Source organism: Sphaerodactylus townsendi, linkage group LG06 (genome assembly GCF_021028975.2).
Source record: "Sphaerodactylus townsendi isolate TG3544 linkage group LG06, MPM_Stown_v2.3, whole genome shotgun sequence".
NCBI lineage: Eukaryota > Metazoa > Chordata > Lepidosauria > Squamata > Sphaerodactylidae > Sphaerodactylus > Sphaerodactylus townsendi.
The window spans coordinates 114,879,486-114,906,098 of record NC_059430.1 but is presented as its reverse complement, the minus strand read 5'-3'; the positions used below and the strand labels follow the sequence as shown (position 1 = coordinate 114,906,098).

At 46.3% G+C, this 26,613-nt stretch overlaps 1 protein-coding gene across 1 annotated transcript; it reads left to right on the top strand.

Moving 5' to 3' along the window:
• The first annotated feature begins 1,729 nt into the window (after positions 1–1,729).
• On the top strand, positions 1,730–25,000 carry ZMPSTE24 (zinc metallopeptidase STE24). The gene is made up of 10 exons (XM_048502229.1): positions 1,730–1,943; positions 8,928–9,074; positions 11,158–11,244; positions 11,842–11,958; positions 12,359–12,511; positions 14,185–14,326; positions 16,236–16,423; positions 19,222–19,326; positions 22,113–22,256; positions 24,168–25,000. Exons 1-10 carry the CDS (start codon positions 1,821–1,823, stop codon positions 24,393–24,395), a joined length of 1,434 nt encoding a protein of 477 aa, XP_048358186.1. The 5' UTR covers positions 1,730–1,820; the 3' UTR covers positions 24,396–25,000.
• The last annotated feature ends 1,613 nt before the right edge of the window (positions 25,001–26,613 follow it).

The window sequence follows — 26,613 nt, the reverse complement described above, 5'->3', positions numbered from 1 at the left end:
TGGACATAGTCCCCTTCAGGAATGTTGGAAACTGGTTATCTGCATTGAAACCAGGAAGGCTGGAATTAGTTTTATTGCCTTATTTATGGAAGGGACAACAAACCAACGAGCAGAAGAAAATTCCAGCTTTGTGTCAAACTAGCAAATTTGATTTTAAGGCAACGGGTATGTATGTAAGGAAATCATGTGTGCATTTTTGAAGGTATAAGAAAGGTCTTTTGTCTGGTTGGGCATGACTCTCAGAGAGAGAGAGAGAGGAGGATCACCCTGTGTTAGATATTGGATCTACACAGTAAAAATAATGTTTTTCTCTTTAAACCTGAGTCTTGGATATTCTTTTCTTCATCTTTTAAACCATAACTGAGCTGGGCTAGATAGAATTCTTGCCCCACATTTGCATGAGAAGTGTAAAGAATTAGATTCCCAGAGGCAGGAGAAAGAAAAGGGGTGTGTAGGGTATTTATTTAAACCCAGTTTTAATTAAATATGTCATCATCTGCCAACAATTTTCTTCTACTGTCTGCATTGAACAGATGGCCGTGTCTTGGTGTGAGGGAATCAATGATCACTAACCTGACATAAGAAATCACAACATTCAGAAACAAATGATGGAACGTTTCAGTCTCCTGCCAAAAAACAAAGCACAAAAAGAAAATGCTGAATTAGAACTCACCAGCCAAAACAACTAAACATTACTTGTCATCCTGGGTTAGACAGACTTGGATCTCCTCAATGTGATTTCCAAAAGCTGGACAGGATTCACTTTTTAGAACCTTTAATAGGCTGGCCCTACCCTGTTTTATCACACCACAACCTTGTATAGATTTCGGTATTTTTTTCCCTACTTCAGAATCCCTTTTCCTGATGTTATATTTCCTCTGCTTCATGTTGTTTATTTGTACCCCAGGCCCAGGAGGCTGGAACCTCTTACCTCTCTCCTTATACATATTGTGAAACAAATATGCTGTTCCAGTCCTTCACCCAGGGAATTACAATTCAAAGATTTGCAGCAGAGATTGGCACCAATTGTTTCCTCTTTTCAGTTCTTGCTAGAGTTGCCAGCTCTAGGTTGGAAAACTCCAGGATATTTGGAGGGTGGAACCTGGGGAGAGTGAGGTTTGTGGGGGTGAAGGACCTCAGTGGGATATAATGCCATACAGACCACCTTCCAAAGCAGCCATTTTCTGCAAAGGAATTGATCTGTCACCTGAAGATCAGTTGAAATCCAGGAGATCTCCAGCCTCTACCTAGTAAACCTATGTGAAGTCCTACCTTCTGTAATTTTCCCTGTAAGTGCTCTCAAAATGACTTCCTTGTCACATATCTGCAGAAATACGGTCTCAGGAAAATCTATCCGTGTTAGCTTTTAAGGAAGAATGACGGAAACGTTGCTCCCCTTTGCCTTTCAGTAAATCCACCATTGGGATGAGTAGGTGTCAATCCCATTACCCTTAAATTCTGCTTCCTTAATCCTCTCCTCTTGTATCAGCTGCTCTAATGAAGACGTCTGGGTAACCCGAGTATCTGTCAATGGGTTAAGCCTTTAAAAAGGGAGGCCATGGATTGCATCCGTGGTTTTCCAGTCTACAGGGCTTTACTCTTCTGCTCACGGCCGGTTATTTCCCGGAACGTTAAGCGCGCGGCTCTTGGGGAAGGAGGCGTATTTTCCTTGTGGCACCGAAGGCGGAAGTTGAGCGGAATAGGCGCTGGGAGGGTCCGGAACTGTCGTCACCGTAGGCGGAAGCCGGCCGGGACCGAAGGAGCAGGCGAGGCTGGAAGTGAAAGCAGCAGACTGGGCTGGCGTGGACGGACGACGGGTCATGGCGGTGCCGTTGCTGGGCGCGCTCTGGGCCGAGATCCCGCTGGAGACGCGGATCTTTGGCTCGGTGCTGCTCTTCTCCTGGGCCGTCTACCTGTGGGAGGCGCTGCTCGCTTGGCGGCAGGTCAGACTCTTTTTTCCTCCCTTCCCTGGACCAGCCCCCATAACCCACCCTGCTTTAAAACATGCCCCCCCCCCCCCCGGCTGAATTCCTTCACCTCTCCTGTTTGCAATATGCATTGCATCTCTGCATCCTTTGCAAGCGTTCTTTACGACACCCTACTCTTAAATAGGTCGCCACATGCGTCTCTTCCATCCCCCAAACTCGATCCCGTTACCTCCCCAAACTTTGGGGTTTTATTCAGGAATCAGACCCACTGACTTCCACGGGACTGCCTCATTAGTAAGTTCGCTCCCTGCAGAGAAGGGATCGCAGATCTGAATGTTTTCCTTCAAGCTGACTGCAGTATGCATTTTCTCTCTGCGTCCTTTACAAGCACTTTTTGCAACATCTCTTCTGACTAGGATACAAGGACCCAGAGATCTCCATTTCTGCCTGTGCCCGACAAAGGCAGCCTTGACTTTGAAGGCTTAGGATCTGGAAATCTTGTTGATTTCTAAGGTGCTACTGGACTCAAATTTAACTGTTTTGCTGCAGAACAACGTGACTACCATCTGAGACTTGAATATGTAGGAAGGAGGGCAACCACAGTGTGGGCATTGTCCCACCGCTAGGCTGCAGCAGCCCAGATTCAGCTGCCAGGCATTCCTGCCTCCCAGATTCGGTTGCCAACTTCCACGTGGTGGCTGGAGGCCTCCCTGGAGTCTGATCTCCAGTCTATATATAGTAAAAGTGCCGTTTTGAAAGGTGGGTTGTATGGCATGCCATAGATCAAGTATAGTACTCTGCTGAGGTCCCTCCCCTCTCTGGAGTCCACCCTCCCCAGGCACCCTCCCCCACCCCAAAATCTCAAGTGTTTTCCAACCTGGAGCTGGCGATCCTACTCCCTTAGGAGTGTCAATTTCAATAAGCCTTTATTGGCATATAACACGATAGTATAAAATACAATTCCAGTTAAAAAGTGAAAAGTAAAAGACTTCGTGTTTGTCATACATTCAGTTTACAAACTTCTGACAAAAACTTTGCCACTATAAGGCAACAATGAAAATCCTGACAATTTAAAAGCATGACTACTTCATCTGATTCAGTATAATCAATCATGGACTCCCTTAGGAGTGTGTGATAGTGCACGTTTGCAGCCCCCATCCCCATGTTTTCTGTCACATTAGTATGCTGTTAAAGATGTGCTTAAAACAGGACTTTTGTTAGTTTATCAGAAATTTAGTTGCACTTTGGAGTCTATCAAAACTTAGTCCTGCAAATGCCTTCGTCAGAGTTTAGAGCTAGTGTGGTGTACTGGAGAGAGTGTGGGACTGGGGATCTCAGAGACCCAGGTTTGAATCCTGGCTCTGTCATAGAAGCTTACAAGGTAGACCTTGAGCCACTATCAAAGAGAGCTGCACCTGAATCAAAGATTGGAATATAAATCAAATATACTTTCCTACTGCACCTTTTAATCTCTTCCCGAACTTGGGTCAGTCGTGCTTGCTCCACCTAATATGCTTGATAGGTTTGTTAGGAAAAATGCAGAAAGGAAAACACTGTTGTAAGATGCTTTTGCTGAAAAAGTATAAAAGTCTAAATAAATATATTAAGAGCTGGATTCATCGGATGCATCTTGTTAATCTTTCAAGTGCTGCTTGACATGTGTTTGTTTCAGCAGAGTAACTCAGCTGTCTTTCTGGAATTTCTTGAATGTAGTGCATTTGTTCTCTTTCTGTCTCTCCAAGAAACTCAGGGTGGTGTACATAATTGTCCTTGTTTATTCTCACAACAACCTTGTGAGGTAGGGCGAGCTGTGAAATTGAATGGGCCATGGTCACCTAGCCAGCTTCATGTCAGTGGGTAGATTTGAACCCCAGTCTTCAAGATCTTAGTCCGATGCTTGAACTACTACATCTTATTAGTTGTGTGGGGCTGCCTTCGAAAGGTGCTCAGAAATTGCAATGACTGCGGAATGTTGGGGCAATGTTGTAATCTCGAGAATTTCTGGAAGATGTGCACTGGCTTCCAGTGCCTTTCCTCTCTGTAGATCAAAGATCTATGAAATATTGATCTATGAAACTTCTGGGTCAGAGTGACTGAAGAACCGGAATTTCCCATATGAACCGTGTTTGCTGGGATCCTAAGTGGAAACCCCTGCTCACCATCAGAGGCTAAACCTGTGACAACCAGGAACGGAGGTTTTTCAGTGATGGTGCTTGACTTCGGAATTTCAGCCCCCAGATATTCACCTTTCCCAACCGTTTAACTCAGTTGAGCACTTCCAGATTGAGGGGGGAGGGGTAACAAAGTCTTTTCAGTTCTTGTGTTTCAGCTGGGATAGCCAGACGTTGTCACCTTAGCCTTTCTCACAGGATTGTTGTGAGGGTAGAATGGAGGAGAGGAGAACGATATAAGCTACTTTGAGTCCCTAGTGGGAAGAAAAGGGGGGTATAAATGAAAGAAACGATTTGTATAAATGAAATAAAAATGATTTGTATTCCAGGATATCTTTCATGCTTGGGTCATAATATAAATACGTTTTTAAAAAATAAGCCTATAGCTACACTTTTTTAGACAAAAAGATGACAGGAGATTTGTGAATTCATCTGCCATTTCCTGGACCATCTTTGTTCTAGAATGCTCCATTTGCGTCCTGGTGCCTACATAATTCTGTCTCCAAGGCACTAGAACCCAAGCAGAACATTCTAGAACGAAGGCGACCCAGGAAATGGCGGATGAATTCATAAATCTCCTGTCATCTTCATGTTGAAAAAAGTATAAAAATGTAATGGCATAACAAAATAACACCAAAAAAGCCTTATACATGCAGAACTGGATTTTGGTTCCGCTCCAGTATCTCCTCTTCTCTCCCAGTCTCTTTAATCTCCTATCAATTCCTATTTTTGCCTTGCTCATTACAGATTTTTTAAAAAGCCTCATCCCTGGGGTTGCCCACAAACTGAAAAATAACATGCCCCAATCTTTTGTAAGAGGCTTAATGCCATCAAAAGCTTAAACTGTCCCCGTTTCCACATGTTAAGAAGCCTCTGTTAGAGGCAAAACTTTTTTTTGACTCCAGGTAGTTTGGTAGCCCACACTAGATCCAACATAAGGTAACATTTGCTCCTCTAGTTCCCTTGTCTTTAGGGATTTTCCTTTATCCTTCCAGCCCGATAAGAAAGCCTGTTGTTCTTTTCCCATTGGTACCCTGTTGTTGTCTGCGTGCCCACCTGCTCTCCCCCTGCCTCAGTAAATTCACCCTCTTCTGGGGAGAGCAGAACCCTAAAGGCAGGTTTCTTGGTCTGATTCAGAGCACAGACAGCAACCCTGCCCGTTATAAACCCACTTTTCCTTACTGAGCAGTGCCTAATAATTTGAGGTGGTTTATAAATAAAAATGGCAGAGCATCAGTTACAGGGAAACATATTAGTGCTGCATAAGAAACAGGAAGGCAGACATATGGTAATTTAGGAGTTAGTAACTGCTCAAGAGTTAGCATTTGGGTTATCCTTTATAAGTACAGTTTCAGATGCATAGCTGGGAGCTTGTAGCAGTAGAGCAAAATCCAAGTAGCCCGGTAAAGCCTAACACAACATTCCGGGGTATAAGATTTTGTGAGTCAGAGTCAGATTAGCTCATTTTTTTCAGATTTATCGTGAACAGATACAGAGAGCCAGCCTGGCTTTTTTGTTACATCTGTAAACCGAAGCGTTTAAATATGTGTGGCCCTCAATTCATTGCGTTTGGGCACATATAATTATATATCACTTAGCAGTGGCATATCTGCAAGGGGGACGGGGGCGTCAAATGACCCTGGGTGCATTGGCGGGGGCCCCCCGCAAAATCACCTCACCCCTCTCTTCCCCCACGCCGACCCAGCCTACAAGGGGGGGGGGGGTTTGGCTCCGACGGGCGCTGCAGCAGCAGGCTGGCCCAGGAACTGGCCTGCTGTTGGTGGTGCCTGCCCAAGCCTCATCCCAGATGGGGGGGGGGGGGGGGGGGCTGGAGGAGATGTTGTCCCTGGGTGCTATTCCTCCCCGATATGCCTCTGCTTAACAGTCACACACATCATTCCCTTGCTTTTTAATATTTATGTATTTATTTTATTCTGTTTATTCAGTTTATATGTAGCATAGGAGGTTAAGAGCTCGTGTATCTAATCTGGAGGAACCGGGTTTGATTCCCAGCTCTGCCGCCTGAGCTGTGGAGGCTTATCTGGGGAATTCAGATTAGCCTGTGCACTCCCACACATGCCAGCTGGGTGACCCTGGGCTAGTCACAGCTCTTCTGAGCTCTCTCAGCCCCACCCACCTCACAGGGTGTTTGTTGTGAGGGGGGAAGGGCAAGGAGATTGTCAGCCCCTTTGAGTCTCCTACTGGAGAGAAAGGGGGGATATAAATCCAAACTCTTCTTCTTCTTCTTCTTATGGGCTCAGGGCAGCTTATGACAACATGATGAAACCATCAATGCTAGAAGAGTACATTAACAGACCCATTAAAACCTCAGATGGTGACTGCAGTAAGAGTTAAAATGCTAGCGTTGTAACCTTCTTAAATCCCAGAGATGTGCACAGAAAGAGGGGAATGGGAAAGGGAAACAGAGGCCCTGAGGAATTGCGTCAAGTCTCCACAAAGCCTGAGTCTCGCTGGACAAGAGTGTTTCACTAGGTGGGGGCCAGGGCCAATAGCGTCCTGACCCTGACTGAGGCCAGTAGAATGTTATTTGCTGACTGCAGTGCCCTTCATGGAACATATTGGGGGGAGAAATCCTGAGCCGGTTTGCTCAACTCTGGGCGGTGAGGCTTATTCCCAGGGAAGTGTTCTTAGGACTGCTGTGCAAATCCTTCAGAAGGTTCCATAAGTAGTCTGCCAGTGGGACTTTTTTCACTCCCTTGAAATTCAGGGCTTGAAGTCTACTTCCAACAATGGCAGAAGTCAAGCCAAGGCGCAGATGGTGTAGAACAGACCTGGGCATTATACGGCCCGCGGGCCGTATCCGGCCCGCCAGATGACCCTGACTGGCCCCCCTGCCTTGCTGGGGAGCACAGGGGGTTTTGCCTAGGGACAGTACCTCTTGTCCCCGGGCGCATCCATTTTGGTCACGTGGGGGGCGCCAAAACGTCCCTGCACACAAGCTGATTCAGTAGGCCTTAGCAAGCCTGGCACTGAGGCAGCGATGGTTGCCAGTGCCTGTTGTAGCCCCGCCCACTCTGTACGGTGGCCTGGAGTGTCCAGGGGGCGGGGGAGAAATCCCACTGTGCTCCCAGGAGCAGGACTGGGGCGCTCCGCCTCCCCTCCCTCTGACCCAGTGTGCCTTATTCTCCCTACTCACAAGCCTTCTAGGCAGACTGGCTCCGATAGGCACAGGAGAAGGGAAGCTGAGCTGGATCCCAGCAGCAACAGAACTGATGATGATGCTGGCATTTGTTTGGTAAACCTTCAGATGGGGGTGATTTATGAGAGATTTATATGCTTAAAAGTTAATTTCCCCTTGCACTGGCTTGGAGCTGTTTCTCAGGCCAGCCTACCTCACAGGGTTGGTGTAAGGACAAAATTAGGAAAGATGGTTGGTGGGGAGAGAGCCATGTATGTTTTGCTGGGGGTGGGGGGTGATCTGTGAGAGATATTGCTGACATTTGTTTGGTAAATCTTCTGATGGGGGTGATTTGTGAGAGATTTACATGCTTAAAAGTTAATTTTCCCTTGAACTGGCTTGGAGCTGTTTCTCAGGCCTACCTCAGCTGTTTCTCAGGCTAACCTACCTCACAGGGTTGGTGTAAGGACAAAATTAGGAAAGAGAGTTGGTGGGGAGAGAGCCATGTATGTTTTGCTGGGGGTGGGGGGTGGTTTGTGCAGTGGTGCAAAAATCATTGTTTGGTTGTGGTGGGGAAGGGTGGCCGCCCATACCGGGGGAGGGGGCGCAAAATTCAGGTTTTGTCCCCGGGCTCCAGTTTGCATAGATACACCTCTGCTGGGGAGTGAGGCGCCTTTGAAAGCCCCGCAGAAGCTGGTTGCCTTGGCTGCCGGCTTCTGCGGGGCTTTCAAAAGCGCCTCGCGCCCCTGCCTTGCTGGGGCGCGAGGTGTCTTTGAAAGCCCCGCAGAAGCCGGTTGCCTTGGCTGCCGGCTTCTGCGGGGCTTTCAAAACCACCTCGCCCCCCTGGCTTGCTGGGGAGCGAGGCGCCTTTGAAAGCCCCGCAGAAGCTGGTTGCCTTGGCTGCCGGCTTCTGCGGGGCTTTCAAAACCACCTCGCCCCTCTTCCGTGCTGGGGGTCGCGGCGCCTTTGAAAGCCCCGCAGAAGCTGGTTGCCTTGGCTGCCGGCTTCTGCGGGTCCTTTCTAACCACCTCGCCCCCCTGGCTTGCTGGGGAGTGAGGCGCCTTTGAAAGCCCCGCAGAAGCCGGTTGCCTTGGCTGCCGGCTTCTGTGGGCTTTCAAAACACCTCGCCCCCCCTGTGTTTTGGCCCGGCCCTCCACAATATTTTCTGTTTCTTATGCGGCCCCATGGAAAAAATAATTGCCCACCCCTGGTGTAGAACATAGGTCTCAAACTCGCTGCCCTCCAGATGTTATGAACTACAGTTCCCATCACCCCCTGCCAGCATGTTGCTGGCAGGGGATGATGGGAACTGTAGTCCATAACATCTGGAGGGCCGCGAGTTTGACACCTGTGGTGTAGAAGGTTTAGAGGTATGCCTTCCCCAAAGGCCATTTAAACCAGACTTGCCTCATGCAGATTTGGGGTAACAGCCAGCATCATAAATCTGAAACTCTGACAAGGTGTACAACAGACCTTGACGAATGTTCTTTGGCTTTGGGAACCAGCCCAAGCCGGACTCATTTCTAACTTTGAGGGGGCTTTCTTTTAAGGCCCCCCATTTTCCGATTTATTGCCGCCACAAAACCTAATCCTAAGCCCTTCGCAGTTTCTCAGAATTTTATTCAAGGTATGGTAAAATTGGTATAGCGTATCAATAAAAATAGGGTAATCGTGTTTGAAACATTTCAGAGGACTGTTTACAAGACGACAACCCATGTCCCGCTGGAGTTGGGACAGATAATGGACGTGGAAACGTTTGAAAAATCTCGCCTTTATCAGTTGGACAAAAGTGCTTTCAGCTTTTGGTCGGGTCTCTACTCAGAGGTAGAGGGCACTGTGAGTATCTCTTCCATCCTTAGATTTTGTGTTTTGCGTTTAGTATAAAATTACTTTTCTACGGCGGATTCCTCATGGGCCAAAAACACCAGTGTAAAAATGGTGTGAAAACAGTGTAAAAGGGTTTAAAATGATGTAAACAGTGTAAAAGGGTTTAAAATGGCGCTGTCAACATATCGAGGTTGACTAATGGAGGTTATGTTAATGATGCTGGGTTTAAGGGTTTTAATATCACGGGTATATTTTGTTTTAATTGTTATTTATTGTAATTTTATGCACTGATTTGTTGTACACTGCCCAGAGCCCTCCAGGGGTGGGCGGTTTATTAAATGTAATTAACTAATTAATATCATCATCATCATCATCATCTTTGAATTGACAAAATTAACATCTGTCAGATTCAGAAGGCAACCCTGCTGGGATCTGCACAAATACTACGCCGCTACATTGCAACTTCCTAGGCCTCTGGGTGAGGCTCGAATTGTAATGAAGGCCAACAACCAGCTAAACATCTGGCAGCTGTGAAATCTACAATAATAATAATAATAATAATAATAATAATAATAATAATAATAATAATAATAATAATAATAATAATAATGTGTTTACACCGTTTTCACACCGCTGTTTTTGACCCATGTGGAATCTGTCTAAGTTGTGAGAAAGGGTTTTTTTACTGAAGCAACGGGAAATGCAGGGTATCTTGCCTTCCTTTGTGGTTTGGCTCATCTAGGTACTGTTGTTTTAATGTCATTCAGCCGGCACTAGATAAGTGTTCTAAAAATTGCCTACTTGTACAATTATGCATCGGTACAAAGCCCCTGTAGGACAGAATCTGTGTGTAAAGTGCCATCAAGTCGCAGCTGACATGACAACCCCAGCGAGAAGCTTTCAAGGCAAGTGAGAAGCAGAGGTGGTTTGCCACGGCCTTCCTCTGCGAAGTCTTCCTTGGTGGTCTCCCTTCCAAGTGCCAACCCTGCATAGTTTCTGCGATCCGTCAAGATCGGGCTATACCCTGCTGCTTTGCTGCCCTTGTAGAACAGAAGTATTATCTTAAAAACAATGAAAAGAATACAGGACTGTGTGCTTGCGTTTGAACTTTCCAGAACTCTTCACCAGGCTGCATAACAAAGGGACAGGTGTGAGAGTCCCATTTGAGGGCGTCTTCATCAGCATCCTGTAGAAGAGGCCTTAAGGTCACAGCATGAGAGATGTCTTGGTTTGCTTTTAACATCCAGCCAGATGAAGAGTTTTGGAGGAGTCAAAAGCTTATACACTGTTTTTGTGTTCCTATGGTCTGTCCTGATAAAAGCTATTGCATGGTTTTTGTGTTTTGCAGTTACTTACACACACGTATAATATTTTGCCTCATATAATTGGTGAGACAGAGGGCGGAGGCGAGGGCGAGGGCGGGGGCGGGGGGGAGTAAGTCAATGCGTGGGAATTTAGCTAAGTAGGGGATTGGACCTACTTTTCCCACATTCTAAGCCACCCTGCCTTCCAGTTTTTTAAACCTTATACCTGGGCCACCTTTTCAAGCCAGTCTCCTTTATCTTGAGGTCTAGAAGCTATTGTTTCATATACTGCCCACGTGGCAGGAGATTTTCATACATCTCCTAATTATTGTGAACCTTTCTAAGCCAGCTGGTTGTTCTAGTCTAAATATTAAGACTGTAAACGATTAGCGATTGATAGCACTTGCTGTTGCTAAAATATATGGATACTTGCTTTTTAGAGGATATTTGCCTGTTTCTACCAAATCTGGCAAGCTCCGTTCATAATTCCTACTGCTCTAGTGTAAAACTGTTTTTTGTAAAAAAAAATGTTTTAAAGGTAGTACAGATATGGTGAACAGGAAAAGCGGTGGCGTATTTGCCTAGGGACATGGGGTACCCCATGTCCCCGGGTGCCCCCCAGTGGAGGGAGCAAAAATTTCAGGTTCGTTTTTGTGTTTGTTGTATTTTTTGTGTGTTTTTTTTCAGTTTGCCTAGATATGCCTCTGAGGAAAAGGCTCAGTTGTGTTCTTTTCAAGGTGCTTCAGCTTTGTGCAAGTACGTTCCATGACTCTGTGTTTGCCTTACAGGTGATTCTTCTGTGTGGAGGAATTCCTTTCCTTTGGTCTGTATCTGGTGAGATCTCTGAATCTGCTGGCTTTGGATCAGAGTATGAGGTAGGCCCTTAGATTTTGCTGTGCATCTGAATAGTAACTTTCCCCTGCTCACTGCTATCTGTGCAGATGGGTGGGAATATAAGTGGTGTTGTTTCAAATTCAGTAGCACCTTAGAGAGAAACAAGAGAGAGAGCTCCGAAGAGCTGTGACTCGCCCAAGGTCACCCAGCTGGCATGTGCTGGAGTGCACAAGCTAATCTGGTTCCCCGGATAAGCCTCCACAGCTCCAGTGGCAGAGCGGGGAATCAAACCCGGTTCTCCAGATTAGAGTGCAGCTGCTCTTAACCACTACGTCATTGCTGCTCCGAAAGACGGGGCAGAGGCTCAACTTCTTTGGGCTCACTCAGTCGACGTGTCCGTGTGGGAGGATCTTACAAGAGTATGGTGGGCTTGTATTCCATGCTTTCCACAGCGTGTGGGGGGAACTGCAATGCAGCCTGCCTATCAAGAGTGCACCGAAGCCTGTGCAGCTGGCCATGCACTTTTGGAAAAACTGGAATCCATCCCAAAATGTGGAAGCGCGGTGTATATGTGTGTCCAAATTAGTGCTTACGATTTCTCTATTTCTTTTTCCCCTTCTCTCCCCTTTTATACTTAGATCGTCCAGTCCCTGGTCTTTTTGCTGCTTGCAACCCTTTTCAGCGCAGTCACAGGCCTGCCCTGGAGCCTCTATAATACCTTCGTCATAGAGGAAAAACACGGCTTCAATCAACAGGTAGGGTGGAATGCATGAGCGTAGTGGCCGACTGATCGGCTGTTGTGGGTTTCCTGGGCTGCATGGTTGTGGTCTGGTAGTTTTTGTCCCTGGGTTTTCGATCTGAGCAGTTTCTTTGTGCATCAAGCTTGGCATTTTTAATTGTCGAAAGAATAATTTGGAAAGACAGCGGCCAGTGGGCCCCGATCCTGGGAATAGCCTTCGGCAACGGTGATGTTTCTACCTGTTGTACTCTTACCCAGGGAACTTCTTTCCTTCCGCATTAACTTTCTACTAATCCCGACGTACAGTAGCTGAGCACAAGCCTGGACAGGTTTTCAACTTGGTCATTGAAACTCACTGCGTTCCTTTCGTTAGCGTCAAAACAACTGAATAAAGTGGTTTTTTTTTCCTTTTGCAGACTCTGGGATTCTTTTTTAAAGACGCCATAAAGAAGTTCGTTGTGACTCAGTGCATCCTGTTGCCAGTAACGGCGCTGCTTCTTTACATTATTAAAATAGGGGGAGACTACTTCTTCATTTACGCATGGCTTTTCACATTAGTGGTTTCTTTGGTGAGTATTTTGCGGTCAGCTTTTTGCCGTGACCAGAATGGCTGAATATGCAAACCCTCCCCCCAAATTGGGTGTGGTTGTCAGGTCTTCAGACTGAAATCAACCAGCAGACTCTGGATCAGCGGTTCTCAACCTGTGGGTCGCGACCCCTTTGCTGGTCGAACGACCCTTTCACAGGGTTGCCTAAGACCATCAGAAAACACATATTTCCGATGGTCTTAGGAACCGAGACACAAATAATTTTATGGTTGGGGGTCACCACAACATGAGAAACTGTAGTAAAGGATCGTGGCATTAGGAAAGTTGAGAATCACTGCTCTAGATCAGGGGTGTCCAACTCTGGTGCTTGGTGTGTTTATGGACTGTAATTCCCATCAGCCCCTGCTGGCATGGCTGATGGGAATTGTAGTTCATGAACTTCTGAAGCACCAGAGTTGGACTCCCCTGCTCTAGATGCTTGATCAGAAGTTTTTATTGAACGCAGCTAGTACCTGGCTTTGGCAAAGCCAGTTCCGTCGGGCTATGAAAGTACAGTTACATTTATCCCCCCAGAGTTCCTGCCATAAATGTCCCTCCTCCCAGATTCCCAGGGAAAGCAAATATAGTACAACGGAAAGAAGGATATTTAGGAGTTGAACATCTCGAGGCCGCACAGTGATAGTCCCCAGCCGCCTGCTGCCTCCTTCTGCTGAGAAGGCTGAACCCACAAGTTGCGAAGAAATGATGCCGCTGCCCACACCTGAAAGAAACAGATGGATGGAAGCTGAACACGATGAACTGAATTCCCTGAAACAGAATCAAACCTGGATTCTGACCAAGCTACCCCCTGGCAGAAAAACAGTGGGGGGCAAGTGGGTGTTCAAAATTAAACGCAGCGCAGACGGAAACGTGGAAAAATACAAAGCGCCCCTAGTGGCTAAAGGATTTACTCGCCAGGGTTGCCTCTAGTTAGCTGCAGTTGTTACCGTGTTTCCCCAAAAATAAGACAGTGTCTTATATTAATTTTTGCTTCCAAAGATGAGCTATGTCTTATTTTCAGGGGATGTCTTATTTTTCTGTGTTCTGTTCGTCAGGCATGCTTCCAAACAAAAACTTTGCTATGTCTTACTTTTGGGGGATGCCTTATATTTCACACTTTAGCAAAACCTCTACTACGTCTTATTTTCCGGGGATGTCTTATATTCAGGGAAACAGGGTAGCATCAAAGGAAAGCGAAAGAACAGGGAAACATCCATTAGCGTATTAGAAGGTGAAGACAGCTTCCTCCTCCTCACAGCCAGGCGGGAGACCTTGCACCTAAGCCCCACTCTTTGATGGCAGGAAGGCACATCCTGTTCTTTCTTTCTTCAGAACACTTTTATGCCCTCCCTCTGAGGAGCTCTGTGCAACATACACTGTTCTCCCTCCTTCCCTTTCATCCCCATGACAGGGAGGAGTGACAGGCCCAAGATCACCCAGCAAGATTTGTGGCGGAGTGGGAATTTGAACTTGGGTCTCCAATGTCCAGTCTGACACTTTAACTCTGCTCACTTTCTCCTCTTAAGGGAGATACTGGTGAACTTCATGGAGTCTTTGGATCCTTCCCAATGTTGCTTGCTTGCATGTTCGTGGGATCAAATGTGGATAAATTGTAGAAAGATGGCCTTGCCTTAACGCTTCCGCTTCTCTTGTAGGTCCTTGTCACTATCTATGCAGATTACATCGCTCCTTTGTTTGATAAGTTCATTCCCCTCCCTGAAGGGGAGCTCAAGCAACAAATTGAGGCGATGGCCAAGAATATAGATTTTCCTCTGACCAAAGTTTACGTTGTGGAAGGTAAGAGGGAGACGTGGGCAGGTGTGGTTTGGCCTGCCTCAAACTCTGAGCCGGGTCATGCTGAATTTTACTGATTTGTTTCAAGGGTTCATCTGCCCCTCCTGCCGCCCACAGATAAATCCATTAATCTCAAAATTAAAAACGAGTGAAGGAGTAATAAAATCTGTAAAATAGCAGTGACAAATGGCATGGGAAGCATGCTTTGTGAGTTGTGTGAAATTATGCTGTTCAGGATGAAGCCTTTAGTTGTTGTCCGTGGAAACTCTTTAAATTTTAGCACTGGAAGAATACAGGAGGAGCAGGATTGTGTAGCAAGTTGTCTCTGCTGTACTCTTCAAGCTATCATGTTCCCAAAAAGCTTGGCCAAGAATCATGAGATATAGTTTGTGTGTGTAGAGAGATTTGCCTGTCCCTTTCAGTTACTGTCGTCCACCAGCAGTTGAAGATTTAAAAAAAATTATCTGGCTTTCCTTCCTTCCTTCCTTCCTTCCTTCCTTCCTTCCTTCCTTCCTTCCTTCCTTCCTTCCTTCCTTCCTTCCTTCCTTCCTTCCTTCCTTCCTTCCTTCCTTCCTTCCTTCCTTCCTTCCTTCCTTCCTTCCTTCCTTCCTTCCTTCCTTCCTTCCTTCCTTCCTTCCTTCCTTCCTTCCTTCCTTCCTTCCTTCCTTCCTTCCTTCCTTCCTTCCTTCCTTCCTTCCTTCCTTCCTTCCGCTGTAATTATTGTTTCAGTTTTTCATATTTCAGTTTTGGATTTTTTAAAAAATCCGTTTGTTTTTTAAATTGATTTTATTATTTAAAAAGAATAACAAAACATAAAATATAAAAGTAAAGATAAAAATATGCCTTTGCAAGAAAAAACAACAAAAAATACATCTATCGCATCTATATAAAATGAATCTTGATATTGGTCTCATTCTAAGTTTTAGAAAACTTTTTTTATCAATCATTATTTAACTAGAATTATTTTTTTAACTTTAACCTTCTTTTTAAAAAAAGTACCTGAACAGTGTCCTTGTTCTCTATTGACTACACGCCAAACATCAGCAGTTAATGAGATACCGTAAATTATTACTTTTTCCATCACTAAAATCTATTATTGTCAGTATTAATATAAACTTAATATTTATTTTTTGCAATATGTTGTTATATCACTTGTTTTGACCCTTACAGCCCAATCCAGAGCTGAGAAGGGGGCGGATGACACCACTTTGGTTCTGTTCCGCCTGCTCCAAAGGGCTTTCCCGCAGTTCAGGAAGGCTGAAAATGTAAAAAACAAAACAAAAAACATTCACCTCAAATCTTCCATAGGGTAAATAGAGATACACCATGAAATGGTGGAGCATATCTGCCTGCGGGAGCCGATTGGGCTCTGGTCAGCCTCACTACCTGGAACACCCCCAGCACACCGATGTGGCTGGGGATGGTGTTGGAGCCCCTCAGCGGCTGGACCCCAGCAGATTTGCCACTCTGCAGGGGAAAGCACCCCAGGGAGGGCATTTCCTCCTATATAAGCCTGTGCCGCCTTCAGAGGAGGATTTAGCCCCCCCCCCCTTGATTGGGCTGTTATGTTGGTGGCCCTGAAAAGGCAGAAAGGTGGGTGTACCAAGTTTGTAAATTGTGTGGGCTTGTCTGTTCTCCATCTCATGCAAGTAAAAGACTTGGTAGATCCAGTCTGCTGGGGGAAATAAGTCCTCTCTGTGTGTGTGTGTTCTCTTGAAGAACTCAAATAAGCGGCGAAGTGATACATGTTGCATGTTTTTGAGGGAGGTGGAATTTCACTGGAAGGAATGCCACAAGATGTCCTTACAGCAAACAATGAAGTCGGTTCCCATTCGAATAAAGGGAAACACGTCCTTGAGGTTCTGGAATCTGTTTGGCAGCTTGTGTAAGAAGATCTCTCTCCCTTCTGCAGGTTCCAAACGATCCTCCCACAGCAATGCTTATTTCTATGGCTTCTTTAAGAATAAGCGCATCGTGCTGTTCGATACGCTCCTGGAGGATTATTCTGCGCTTAACAAAGAACGTCCCGAGGATGCTGGTTCAGAGTCCCAGGCGGCTGGAGGAAACGATGAGGATGCTGAGACGCAGGCTAAAGCGAAAGTGAGCTCTGTTGTCGGAGGAGAGCAGTGGCCTCTTCACCTCTGGAATTTGCGACACTTTTTTCGGTTTTGCCTTTCCTGTTAAATAGAACAAATGATTTTTAAAAGCAGCCCCATTTTTGTTTAATTGGCTTAGTGCTAGGCTTGTCCTACTGTGTTCTCTGGCAAATGTGGGTGCCCAGTCTGAATTAGGGAGGTTTTAATACAGAGGTGTCCCAACTCTGGCGCTTCAGGTGTTCATGAACTACAATTCCCATCAATCCCTGTCGGTATGGCCAACTGGCTGAGCCAGCAGGGGCTGATGGGAATTGTAGTCCATGAACACTTGAAGTGCCAGAGTTGGACACCCCTGCTTTAATATAAGGCAGAAAGCTCTGACGGGTAATGGTGGACTAGATCCTGTGATTCCCATTGTTAGGAGTACTGGGGTAGATCCTGTGACTCCCTCCATCAAGTCTTCCTTCAACAGATAAATACTTCCTCCAGTGGGGAAAGCTTTTCTTCATCAGAAGAAGCCATTCTTTGTTAAAGGAAGTCTTTCTCCACTGGATGAAGAGTTGTAGGGTCCCACAAAGATAACCTGTCATACTTTCCCATTTGTTAAAGGAATGTATTGAAACTAAGGAAGAGAATGGGAAAAGAAGGGCTCCACGTGTTATAAGCACGGGATCTCTGTTATTTAAAGAGCTGGCTACTAATTCGTGTAAGGATCATGGATGGGTGTTGTCATCAGCTGACTTGAATGAGTCTGTGGGTCAGGAATCCAATCCAATCCAAAACCTTTATTAGGCATAAAACTGGTGTGTGTCAAGAATTCCAAATACAATAAGAAGGTCATGATTGCAGTACACAAACTTGTAGTACACAAAGTAAAAATATAGCAACAGCTTCTGAGATTTCAACATTAGAATTATTTAGAAGCTTAGCCATTTTTAACATCAGAAAGGAGCATAAATCCTGTTGGTAATTCAGTCCTCAAATCAGTTCTAATGTTGTTGTATTTTGAACAAATATGAGAAAATGAATCAGTTGTATCAGGACAGAATCAACAGCAACGCTCATTTTGTGGAATATTAGAAAAGCAACCTTGAAGATGTACTGAGGGAAAAGAGTTACACCTTGCTCTAGTCATGACCCATCTGCAATTGTAATTATCAAGTTGTTCCAGGTATATAGCAGGGCTAGATTTCTGAGGGATAATCCCAAAGAATATTGGAGAGCAATAGCTTTGTGCTTTGCTCAGGAGAAATTGATATTCTTGATCCAATAATCTAGTCTTTAGACTATGGTAAATCTCCGGAGTGGTGAGCGTTTGTAGGTCCTCCCATGAGAAGCCCAAGGAAAAGATCTTTTTTTCAATATGTAGCCACCACTTCGAAAGCTGAAGCTCCCTCATTTCTAACAGGGATAAACTGTTAGGGTCTATGCAGAAACAAAGACGCAGGCAAAACTTAAAAGTTACAACCCATGCCCTTGTTTCAAATAAATGTTGCCCTGATTCCAAGCAAAGAACACCATAGGCCAGTGGTGGCGAACCTATGGCACGGGTGCCAGAGGTGGCACTCAGAGCCCTCTCTGTGGGCACGCGTGCACAGAGTTCATCGGGGGAGGGGGGGGGAGGGCAGAAAATCCCACACACACACACACATCTAGGCTGGCCTGGGCCGCTGGGCACAACTTGTAGTTAACCCTGTTAAGCGCTGTTAAACCCCACTGATTTTCATGGGAAGAACTAAAGCGCAACCCCTTACCTGGGAGTAAGCTCGGTTGTTGGCAATGGGCTTGCTTCTAAACCCTCCTAGGGCCGTGATTCACCCATTCGAAGCGTTGCATGGTTGCTTCAAAGCAAAGCCATCCACTACCACCAAGCTTACTCCCAAGTAATGCACACCTTGGAGCCAACCATTTTTTCTAAACTAAAACCTCAATATTCAGGTTAAATTGCCGTGTTGGCACTTTGAGATAAATAAGTGGGTTTTGGGTTGCAGTTTGGGCACTCAGTCTCGAAAAGGTTCACCATCACTGCCATAGGGGACATAATGTCGGGTGGGTCAGGAATCCTTTGCCTCCCGCTTCATCCCACAATACCCTGATTTTGGGGGAGTAGGGTTGCCAATCTCCAGGTGGCATCTGGAGATCTCCCTCTGTGACAGCTGATTTCCAGATGACCCAAGATCGGTTCCCCTGGAGAAAATGGCAGCTGCAGTATTATACTGATCGCTCCCCAGGTTCCAACTCCCTCCCAATGTCCAGGTATTTCTCAACCCAGATCTGGCAGCTAGAAGCTGGAAGTCCACAGTTAGAAGTGGGAATTGGAGAAAATCGCCGCCCTCTTCTATTAACGGACCCAAGCAAAGTTGCATAATGGTTAGTGGGTTGGTCTGGGACTAGGGAAAATCAGTTCAAATCCCCACTCAGCCATGAAGCACACTGGGTGCGCTTGGGCCCATTATACTCTTTCAGCCCGGCCTACCACAAGACTGTTGTGAGAGCAAAACGGAGGAGCTCCTTGGAAAAATGGCAGGTGAAAAATTGTGGTAAATTCAACTGAGGATGTGTTATCTTCTGTCTTATTTTAAATGTGAATGTTCAGCCAACGTTAAATCTTTCGATAAAGTCAGCATCTTCATTATAGCAACCTCATATTCGTATTCTGATTTTTGTAGGGATTCCATGTTTATGCTGGTGTTTCACTCCTCTAAACTGGTGTTCAACTTTTTCTTTCTTTTTAGACTTCAATCATTTTATTAAAAATTGTCCTTGCCCATGTAGTGACTGTTGCATTTTTTTTTGGTTTAGAATAAAAAACAAGGTTGCAAAAACGAAGAAGTCTTGGCTGTGTTGGGCCATGAGCTGGGGCATTGGAAGCTGGGCCACACCATTAAAAACATTGTTATCAGCCAGGTGAGTGGAAAGTAGCAGGGATAGCCCAGGTGTGTTCCTTTCTTGCTCTCTTTGAAGTGAAGATAGTTCTGAAGTGAAGATAGTTCTGGGTGTTTCACATGAGCAGCAGTGGCGCAGGAAGTTAAGAGCAGGTGCATTCTGATCTGGAGGAGCCATGTTTGATTCCCAGCTCTGCCGCCTGAGCTGTGGAGGCTTATCTGGGGAATTCAGATTAGCCTGTGCACTCCCACAAACGCCAGCTGGGTGACCTTGGGCTAGTCACAGCTTTTCAGAGCTCTCTCAGCCCCACCCACCTCACAGGGTGTTTGTTGTGCAAGGAGATTGTAAGCCCCTTTGAGTCTCCTACAGGAGAGAAAGGAGGATATAAATCCAAACTCTTCTTCTTCTTTATTGAGTTGGCATTAAGGACTCAGCTTCAGAAAGCCCATTATGGTGATCCTGGCTTTTACAGTCATATTTATTCCTCTTTGTCTCCCCTGAACAAAGATTGTGAGAAAACGAGGTGTGAAATACTTTGTTTTCGAAGACAAGCATCCCAAGGCCAGGACAGCGACAGTCTCCCGCTGGACTACCCATGTACCCCTCCTCCCATCTGGAGTGCCAGGCAGGGTCAGCCTAGTTATCTACATGTCTAAGCGCACAGAAATAGATTAAACAAAGAAAAGGTCCATTAACATATGACAGGCGTGGTTATATGGAAGGTCAGTGTTTGAGGCTCCATCTCCGTGGCAATGATACTCTTTTGCCCAGGTGTCATCCCCAATGTCCTTTGTCTGATGCCAGGAGGAGGCAGGTGCCACTCCTGACAGTAACCTGGCAGCCTGGACAAAAGAAGAGTCGGAGAGCTCTTCCCTAGCCCTGTCAGTCCTTGTAGCTGGACCCAGGGCAAGTGCACGACATTCATATCCCTGTGGCATAAAAGCAGTGAAAGGGAATGAAGGCCTGCTTAGCCTGTGCTTCAACTCATGCAGCTGCCTTGTATTGACCCAGGCCATTGAGATCAGTACTGCATCCTCAAACTGAAAGCAGCTCTTCAGGGTCTTGGGCTAAGCTTTTTCACATCATCTGCTGCCTGTTTGTTTGTTTTTAACTGGCGGTGCCAGGGGTTGAACCGGGGACCTGTTGCACGCCAAGCAGATGCTCCGCTACTGAGCCGTACCTCCTCCCATCAGCCACTGCTGATGCTCAGTGCTAAATACTGTGCATGAAGTGGATTCCTCCCTTTGAAATCTCCAGTGAAAGGATCTCAGGAAGCCGATGTCAGGAAGACTGTTCTCTGATTGACACCTTGGAGAGCTGCTGCCAGTCAGAGCAGACAACACTTAAGGTTTCTGGACCGATAGTCTGATTCAGTAGAAAGCAGCAGCGTTATAGGGGTCTGCAACCTGTGGCTCTCCAGATGTTCCTGGACTACAATTCCCATCAGCCGCTGCCAGCATGGCCAGGCTCAGTGGTAGAGCTACAGGGTTTTGCATGCGGAAGGTCCCAGTTTTAATTCCTAGACCTAGCATATCCATTTAAAATCAGCAGATAGTAGGTGTTGGGAAATACCTTTCTCCTCCTGAGACCCTGTGGGAATCCTGAGCTTGATGGACCAACGGGCCCCTCTAGTATAAAGCAGCTTTGTATGTTCATCACAACATTTTGGAAAGGGTTTCGTGCTCTGATTTTATCTTGTCCATGTCTTCCTTCTTATCTCAGTTCTCTATGCTCTGTTTTGATGGAGTGTGAACTGGGAAAAGGAGCAGTCCTTCCATCCATTGGTGCTCCGTGGATGGTGCCCGTCCTTAGGATAATTGCTCCCAATTCTGGTTTCATCATTTTTACTGCATTGTTTGATTGCTGTCTGATTGCACCATTTTATACCCTGTAATCCACCTTGAGTCTCAGCGAGAAAGATTAAATACTGGGGTGTTGTGGGGTTTCCGGGCTGTATGGCCTTGTTCCAGTAGCATTTTTCCCTGACGTTTCGCCTGCATCTGTGGCTGGCATCTTCAGAGGAATGCAGGCGAAATGTCAGGAGAAAATGCTACTGGAAAACAGCCATACAGCCCGGAAACCCCACAACGCCCCAGTGATTCCGGCCGTGAAAGCTTTCGACAATACAAAGATTAAATAAATAAATAAACAATTTAAGCAGCTGATTGTGGTGGGTTTTCCGGGCTGTGTGGCTGTGGTCTGGTGGACCACCAGACCACGACCACACAGCCCGGAAAACCCACTACAACCAGCTGAATCCAGCCATGAAAGCCTTTGACAAATTTAAGCAGCATCCAGTACTGGTCAGCAGCACTAGATAAACTGTAGCCCAAGCTTCCATTAATAGCTTTGGGGAAACATCAGTATTGTACAGTGTGAGGCTTTCGTCTATAGCAGGGGTCTTCAAACTATGGCCCTCCAGATGTTCATGGACTACAATTCCCATCAGCCCCTGCCAGCATGGCCAAGTGGTAGGACTCATGGAAATTGTAGTCTTTGAACATCTGGAGGGACATAGTTTGAAGACCCCTGGTCTATAGCTTCACGCATGCTCCAGCAAGCACACAGATTTTCCAGTAAAGTAGACTTTTTGGTTCATCGCTGTGCCTGTGCACCTTAAAATGCAGTGAAGGAATTCTTGAGCACTTGCTTACTCTAGAAGCTTACTCTAGAAGAGTGATACTGAATTAGGGCATTTCTACATCACCGAAAAAGAATAGAATTGTTTCTTTTACGCCTTTATAACCCTGCTTATCTTCAGTAGCATTCAAGGTGGCTAACTGGAATGTCTCTTTCCTTGTCCCCAGATGAACTCCTTCTTGTGTTTCTTCTTATTTGCTGTCCTTATTGGTCAAAAGGAACTTTTTGCGGCGTTTGGATTCTACGATACTCAGCCTACCCTGATAGGCCTCCTGATCATCTTTCAGTTTATCTTCTCTCCTTATAACGAGGTAACGCAGTGCTCAGAATCGCATGTAAAACTCTGTGTGACAATTTATGGGCTTGTTCCCACACTCCATCCCTTTTTATTTATGTTTGCAGTTCTTCTTGCTACCTTTGTTTACGAGGAACGTGGTCCTTCTCGACCTGAATAGCAAAATATTCTTTTATTGTCCTTTTAGTTCCTACGACACTTGAGTCGAGAGACTTTCTAACCAAAAAGACCCATGTAACTTCAAGTTATATTCATACCACGTTCAAGTAGAATGATAACTGGTCTTTGAGACTGCGTGAGGAGTCTTCACCCACTCCTTTCCTTCTGCCATTACATTTATGCTATCATAATTATTATTTATTTTTGCTGTCAAGTCACAGCTGACTTATGGCAACCAAGTACGGCTTTCAAGGCAAGAGACGTTCAGAGGTGGTTTGCCATTGTCTGTCTCTGTTTAGCAACTCTGGTATTCCTTGATGGTCATCCATCCAAATACTGACCAGGGCCAACCCTCCTTAGCTTTCGAGATGAGATCAGGCTATCCAGGTCAGGTCAGTAATAAATTAGTCTGATTTAATGAAATCCTAGACCAGTGATAGCGAACCTTTTCGAGACCAAGGGCCCAAATTGCAACCCAAAACCCTCTTATTTATCGCAAAGTGCCAACACGGTAATGTAACCTAAATACTGAGGTTTTTGTTTAGAAAAAATTGTTGGCTCCGAGGCGTGCGTTACTCGGGAGTAAGCTTGGTGGTAGTCAGTGGCTTTGCTTTGAAGCAACCATACAACTCTTCCAATGGGTGAATCACAACCCTAGGAGGGTTTACTCAGAAGCAAGCCCCATTGCCAGCAACCGAGCTTACTCCCAGGTAAAGGATCGCGCTTTAGTTCTTCGCATGAAAATCAGTGGGGTTTAACAGCACTTAACAGGGTTACCTACATTGCTTCCCCAAAACTAGGTCTTAGGTGTAATGCTAATAATCAAGCTCAGCAGCCGAGGCCAGCCTAGGTGGGGGGGGGGGGGGGCTCTGTGCGTGCCCACAGACAGGGCTCTGAGTGCCACCTCTGGCACCCATGCCATAGGTTCACCACCACTGTCCTAGACTATTCTGTACAAAATTGCGATTAACAATAAAATAACAAAAGGACTCTGGATGGATAAGGAGAAAATTCCCATTCCTTTCTGTTACATTCTTTTTACTCCTCTTTTCCGAAACCTACTGTTAACTGAATAACACTCCCCCTCAAGATATCCACCTAATTGCCCCCCTGCTGTCCATGTTAGCAAAACAGCTTTCACCCCTGGAGCCTGCCGCCCCTTCCAGTTTTTTTCTACTGAGATCACCAGCCAACGTGGTATATGGTTAAGAGCAGATGGGCCCTTATCTGGTGAACTGATTTTGATTCCCCACCCCTCCACATAAAGCCAGCTGGGTGACCTCAGCCTAGTCACAGTTCTCTCAGAACTCTCTCAGCCCTACCTACTTCACAAGGTTTTGGTTGTGGGGAGAGGAAGGGAAGAAGTTTATAAGCTGTTTTGAGATTCTCTAGGTTGAGAAGAGCAGGATATAAATACACACACACACACACACTCTCTCTCTCTCTCTCTCTCTCTCTCTCTCTCTCTCCCCTTCTGGACGAAAGATGTGTTAGAACAGTGGTTCTCAACCTGGGGATCGGGACCCCTTTGGGGGTCGAACGACCCTTTCACAGGGGTCGCCTAAGACTCTCTGCATCAGTGTTCTCCATCTGTAAAATGGATAAATGTTAGGGTTGGGGGTCACCACAACATGAGGAACTGTATTAAAGGGCCGCGGCATTAGGAAGGTTGAGAACCACTGTGTTAGAACCTAATAAGGGAATTTTTGTGGAGCTTTGAAAGGCATTCTGAGATTTCACACAAGCCGCCTTCTGTTTCTGCTTGCAGGTCCTCTCCTTCTGTTTAACAGTGTTGAGCAGACGTTTTGAATTCCAAGCGGATGCTTTTGCCAAGGATCTCGGAAAAGCTAAAGATTTGTACTCTGCACTGATCAAGTTGAACAAAGACAACTTGGGATTCCCTGTTTCAGACTGGCTGTTTTCTATGTGGCATTATTCTCACCCTCCACTGTTAGAAAGACTTCAAGCACTCAAGGAGTCCAATAAGACTGATTAAATAAGCAGATGGCTTGAAGGAGGAGCTTTTATCCCAAATCGAATTCCTGATTTTGTTTTTTAAACTGCATATATATAGAGAGATACATCCATTCCGAACACGTCATTCTGCGTTAGCAACATTGTGCTCTTCACCCGATCTGAAACAAGCTCCTGAAAAAAAAACTTGTATTCAATTAACTGAAATGAATTTTAAAGAGAAATAACCTTGTGGGGACTGAGGTGAGGGATGAATGTAATGTGTAAAAAAATTATCTTCTCACAGAGAAGAGTGCTTGAGGGGGAAAGTAACTTGTTACAACCTGAAGTATTGCTTGAATTTGTGGAAGCTTTGAATGTGACTCTTTGTACCTTAAGCACTTTGTCTGGGTGTTCTGTACAGCAAACTTCTAGCTTTCCTACCTCATCCATGTGGGGTTCAGGACCTGGAAAACTCTCCCTTTTTTGACTATTGGGATTCCAGCATTTGAACCAGATGTCTGGCGTGAGAGCATGGGGCTTTCTCCCTAGGTTCATGTTCAAACCCACAATGAAAATGAAAAGGCTACTTTTTACAGACAATAAAGGCATCTCTGTCCCGCGATGGGGACCAGAGAATAAATTCAAGGAATCTGGTAATGTGTGTTTGAATATACCGTGAGTATTGGAATGGGAGCTGGAACTTTGCAGGGATCTCATATGTGTATTTTCTTCTGATTTTGTCACAGCAAAGTAGGCTTTGGATGATAGTAACTGTAATAGAAGAGACTATCAGTTAAGGACAGCCCCCCTCCCCCGACAGGATAGCAATCTTCAAAACCTAAATACGATGCTGAGCAGCCAGTTCGACATTTAAAAGTGGCTACTCTGCATTGTCTCCCTTCCTTTGCTTTTGAATGTTGTTGAATTTCTGCCTGTCAAGATACTATAAACCTGTGCTGCTCTTTCTCTGCTTGGGGATATCCTCACCTGTTGAATTTTTGATAAAGGCCCAGACTGCTTGATAAAAAAAGTAGTGATACCAATAATCCTAAATCCGTGGTGGCGAACCTTTGGCACTCCAGATGTTATGGACTACAATTCCCATCAGCCCCTGCCAGCATTGCCAATTGGCCATGCTGGCAGGGGCTGATGGGAATTGTAGTCCATAACATCTGGACTGCCAAAGGTTCGCCGCCACTGTCCTAAATCATCACAGAGTTGAAAGCAGAGGCAGATGGGGCCCGGACTGCGCCCGGAGGCAAAACCTCCTCTAGGTGCCCCCCCACAAGTGGTACGGTGCCCCACCCATTCATCCTCTCGCCCACGCCTCCTCCCCACGCCCCGCTTTGAGTCTTACAGGAGAGATTGTCTCGTGCCTGGGCTGCTTGTTGGACAGGGAAGAGAAGCTGGCTGCATGGTGGCCAGCCCCTCTTCCCTGCCCAGCAGCACTCGCAGTGTGCGCGAGGGACGGGAAGAGAAGCCAGCCAGCTTCTTTTCCCCTCATCTGCAGCCTCTCTGGCATCGATTTCATATGTGTCTATGGAAGGGGGATCAGGAAGAGAATTCTGTCCCTGCACCTGCAGCACCAGAGAAGCCGCTGGTGAGGGGAAGAGAAGCCTATAGGCTTCCCTCATCTGCATGCCCCCCCCCCCCCCCCGCCCCCAACGTTGCTGGTTGTGCCAGCAGGGGAAAGGCCTTTTGCAGTGTGCGAGGCCTCTCCCACACCAGTGCGCCTGTCAGGGAAGGCAGGACTGGGAGCTCCTGCAGCCAGCTCAGCTTTGCGCTTCCGGCTGGAGGCGAGCAGGGCACTGGGCGCCACAGTCTACAGCCAGCTCCTAGGGACTGGGAGCCGGCTGCAGGCCGCATGCCTGGCTCAACTCCTTGCCTCTGGCGCAAACCATTTGGTCACATGGGGGAGCCGTTTGGCACCTCCCCCCACGTGACCAGAAGGCGTGCACCCGGGGACATGGGTTACCCCACATCCCTAGGACCATACACCACTGGCTGAAAGGGGCCATACAGACTAATCTAGTCCAACCCCTGCTCAGTGCAGGATCAGCCTGAAGCATCCCTAACAAGTGTTTGTCCAGCTCTGAAGGCTGCCAGTGAAAGATGTAACATTTGAACATTAGTTACTCTGCATGTACCACATGGTTGCATATTCTCCAGAGCGACAATTGGGGCTGCTGATTTCAGAATTATGGCTTACCTAATTCCTGTTTTTCTGATCCACCTTCCAAAGCTGTGAGAACAAGGAA

Coding starts and splice junctions, on each gene's coding strand:
- ZMPSTE24 (XM_048502229.1), top strand. CDS start 1,821: ATGGCGGTGCCGTTGCTGGGCGCGCTCTGGGCCGAGATCCCGCTGGAG. Junction 19,327..22,112: donor AAAACATTGTTATCAGCCAG/GTGAGTGGAAAG, acceptor CCTTGTCCCCAG/ATGAACTCCTTCTTGTGTTT. Junction 22,257..24,167: donor TCTTCTCTCCTTATAACGAG/GTAACGCAGTGC, acceptor TTCTGCTTGCAG/GTCCTCTCCTTCTGTTTAAC.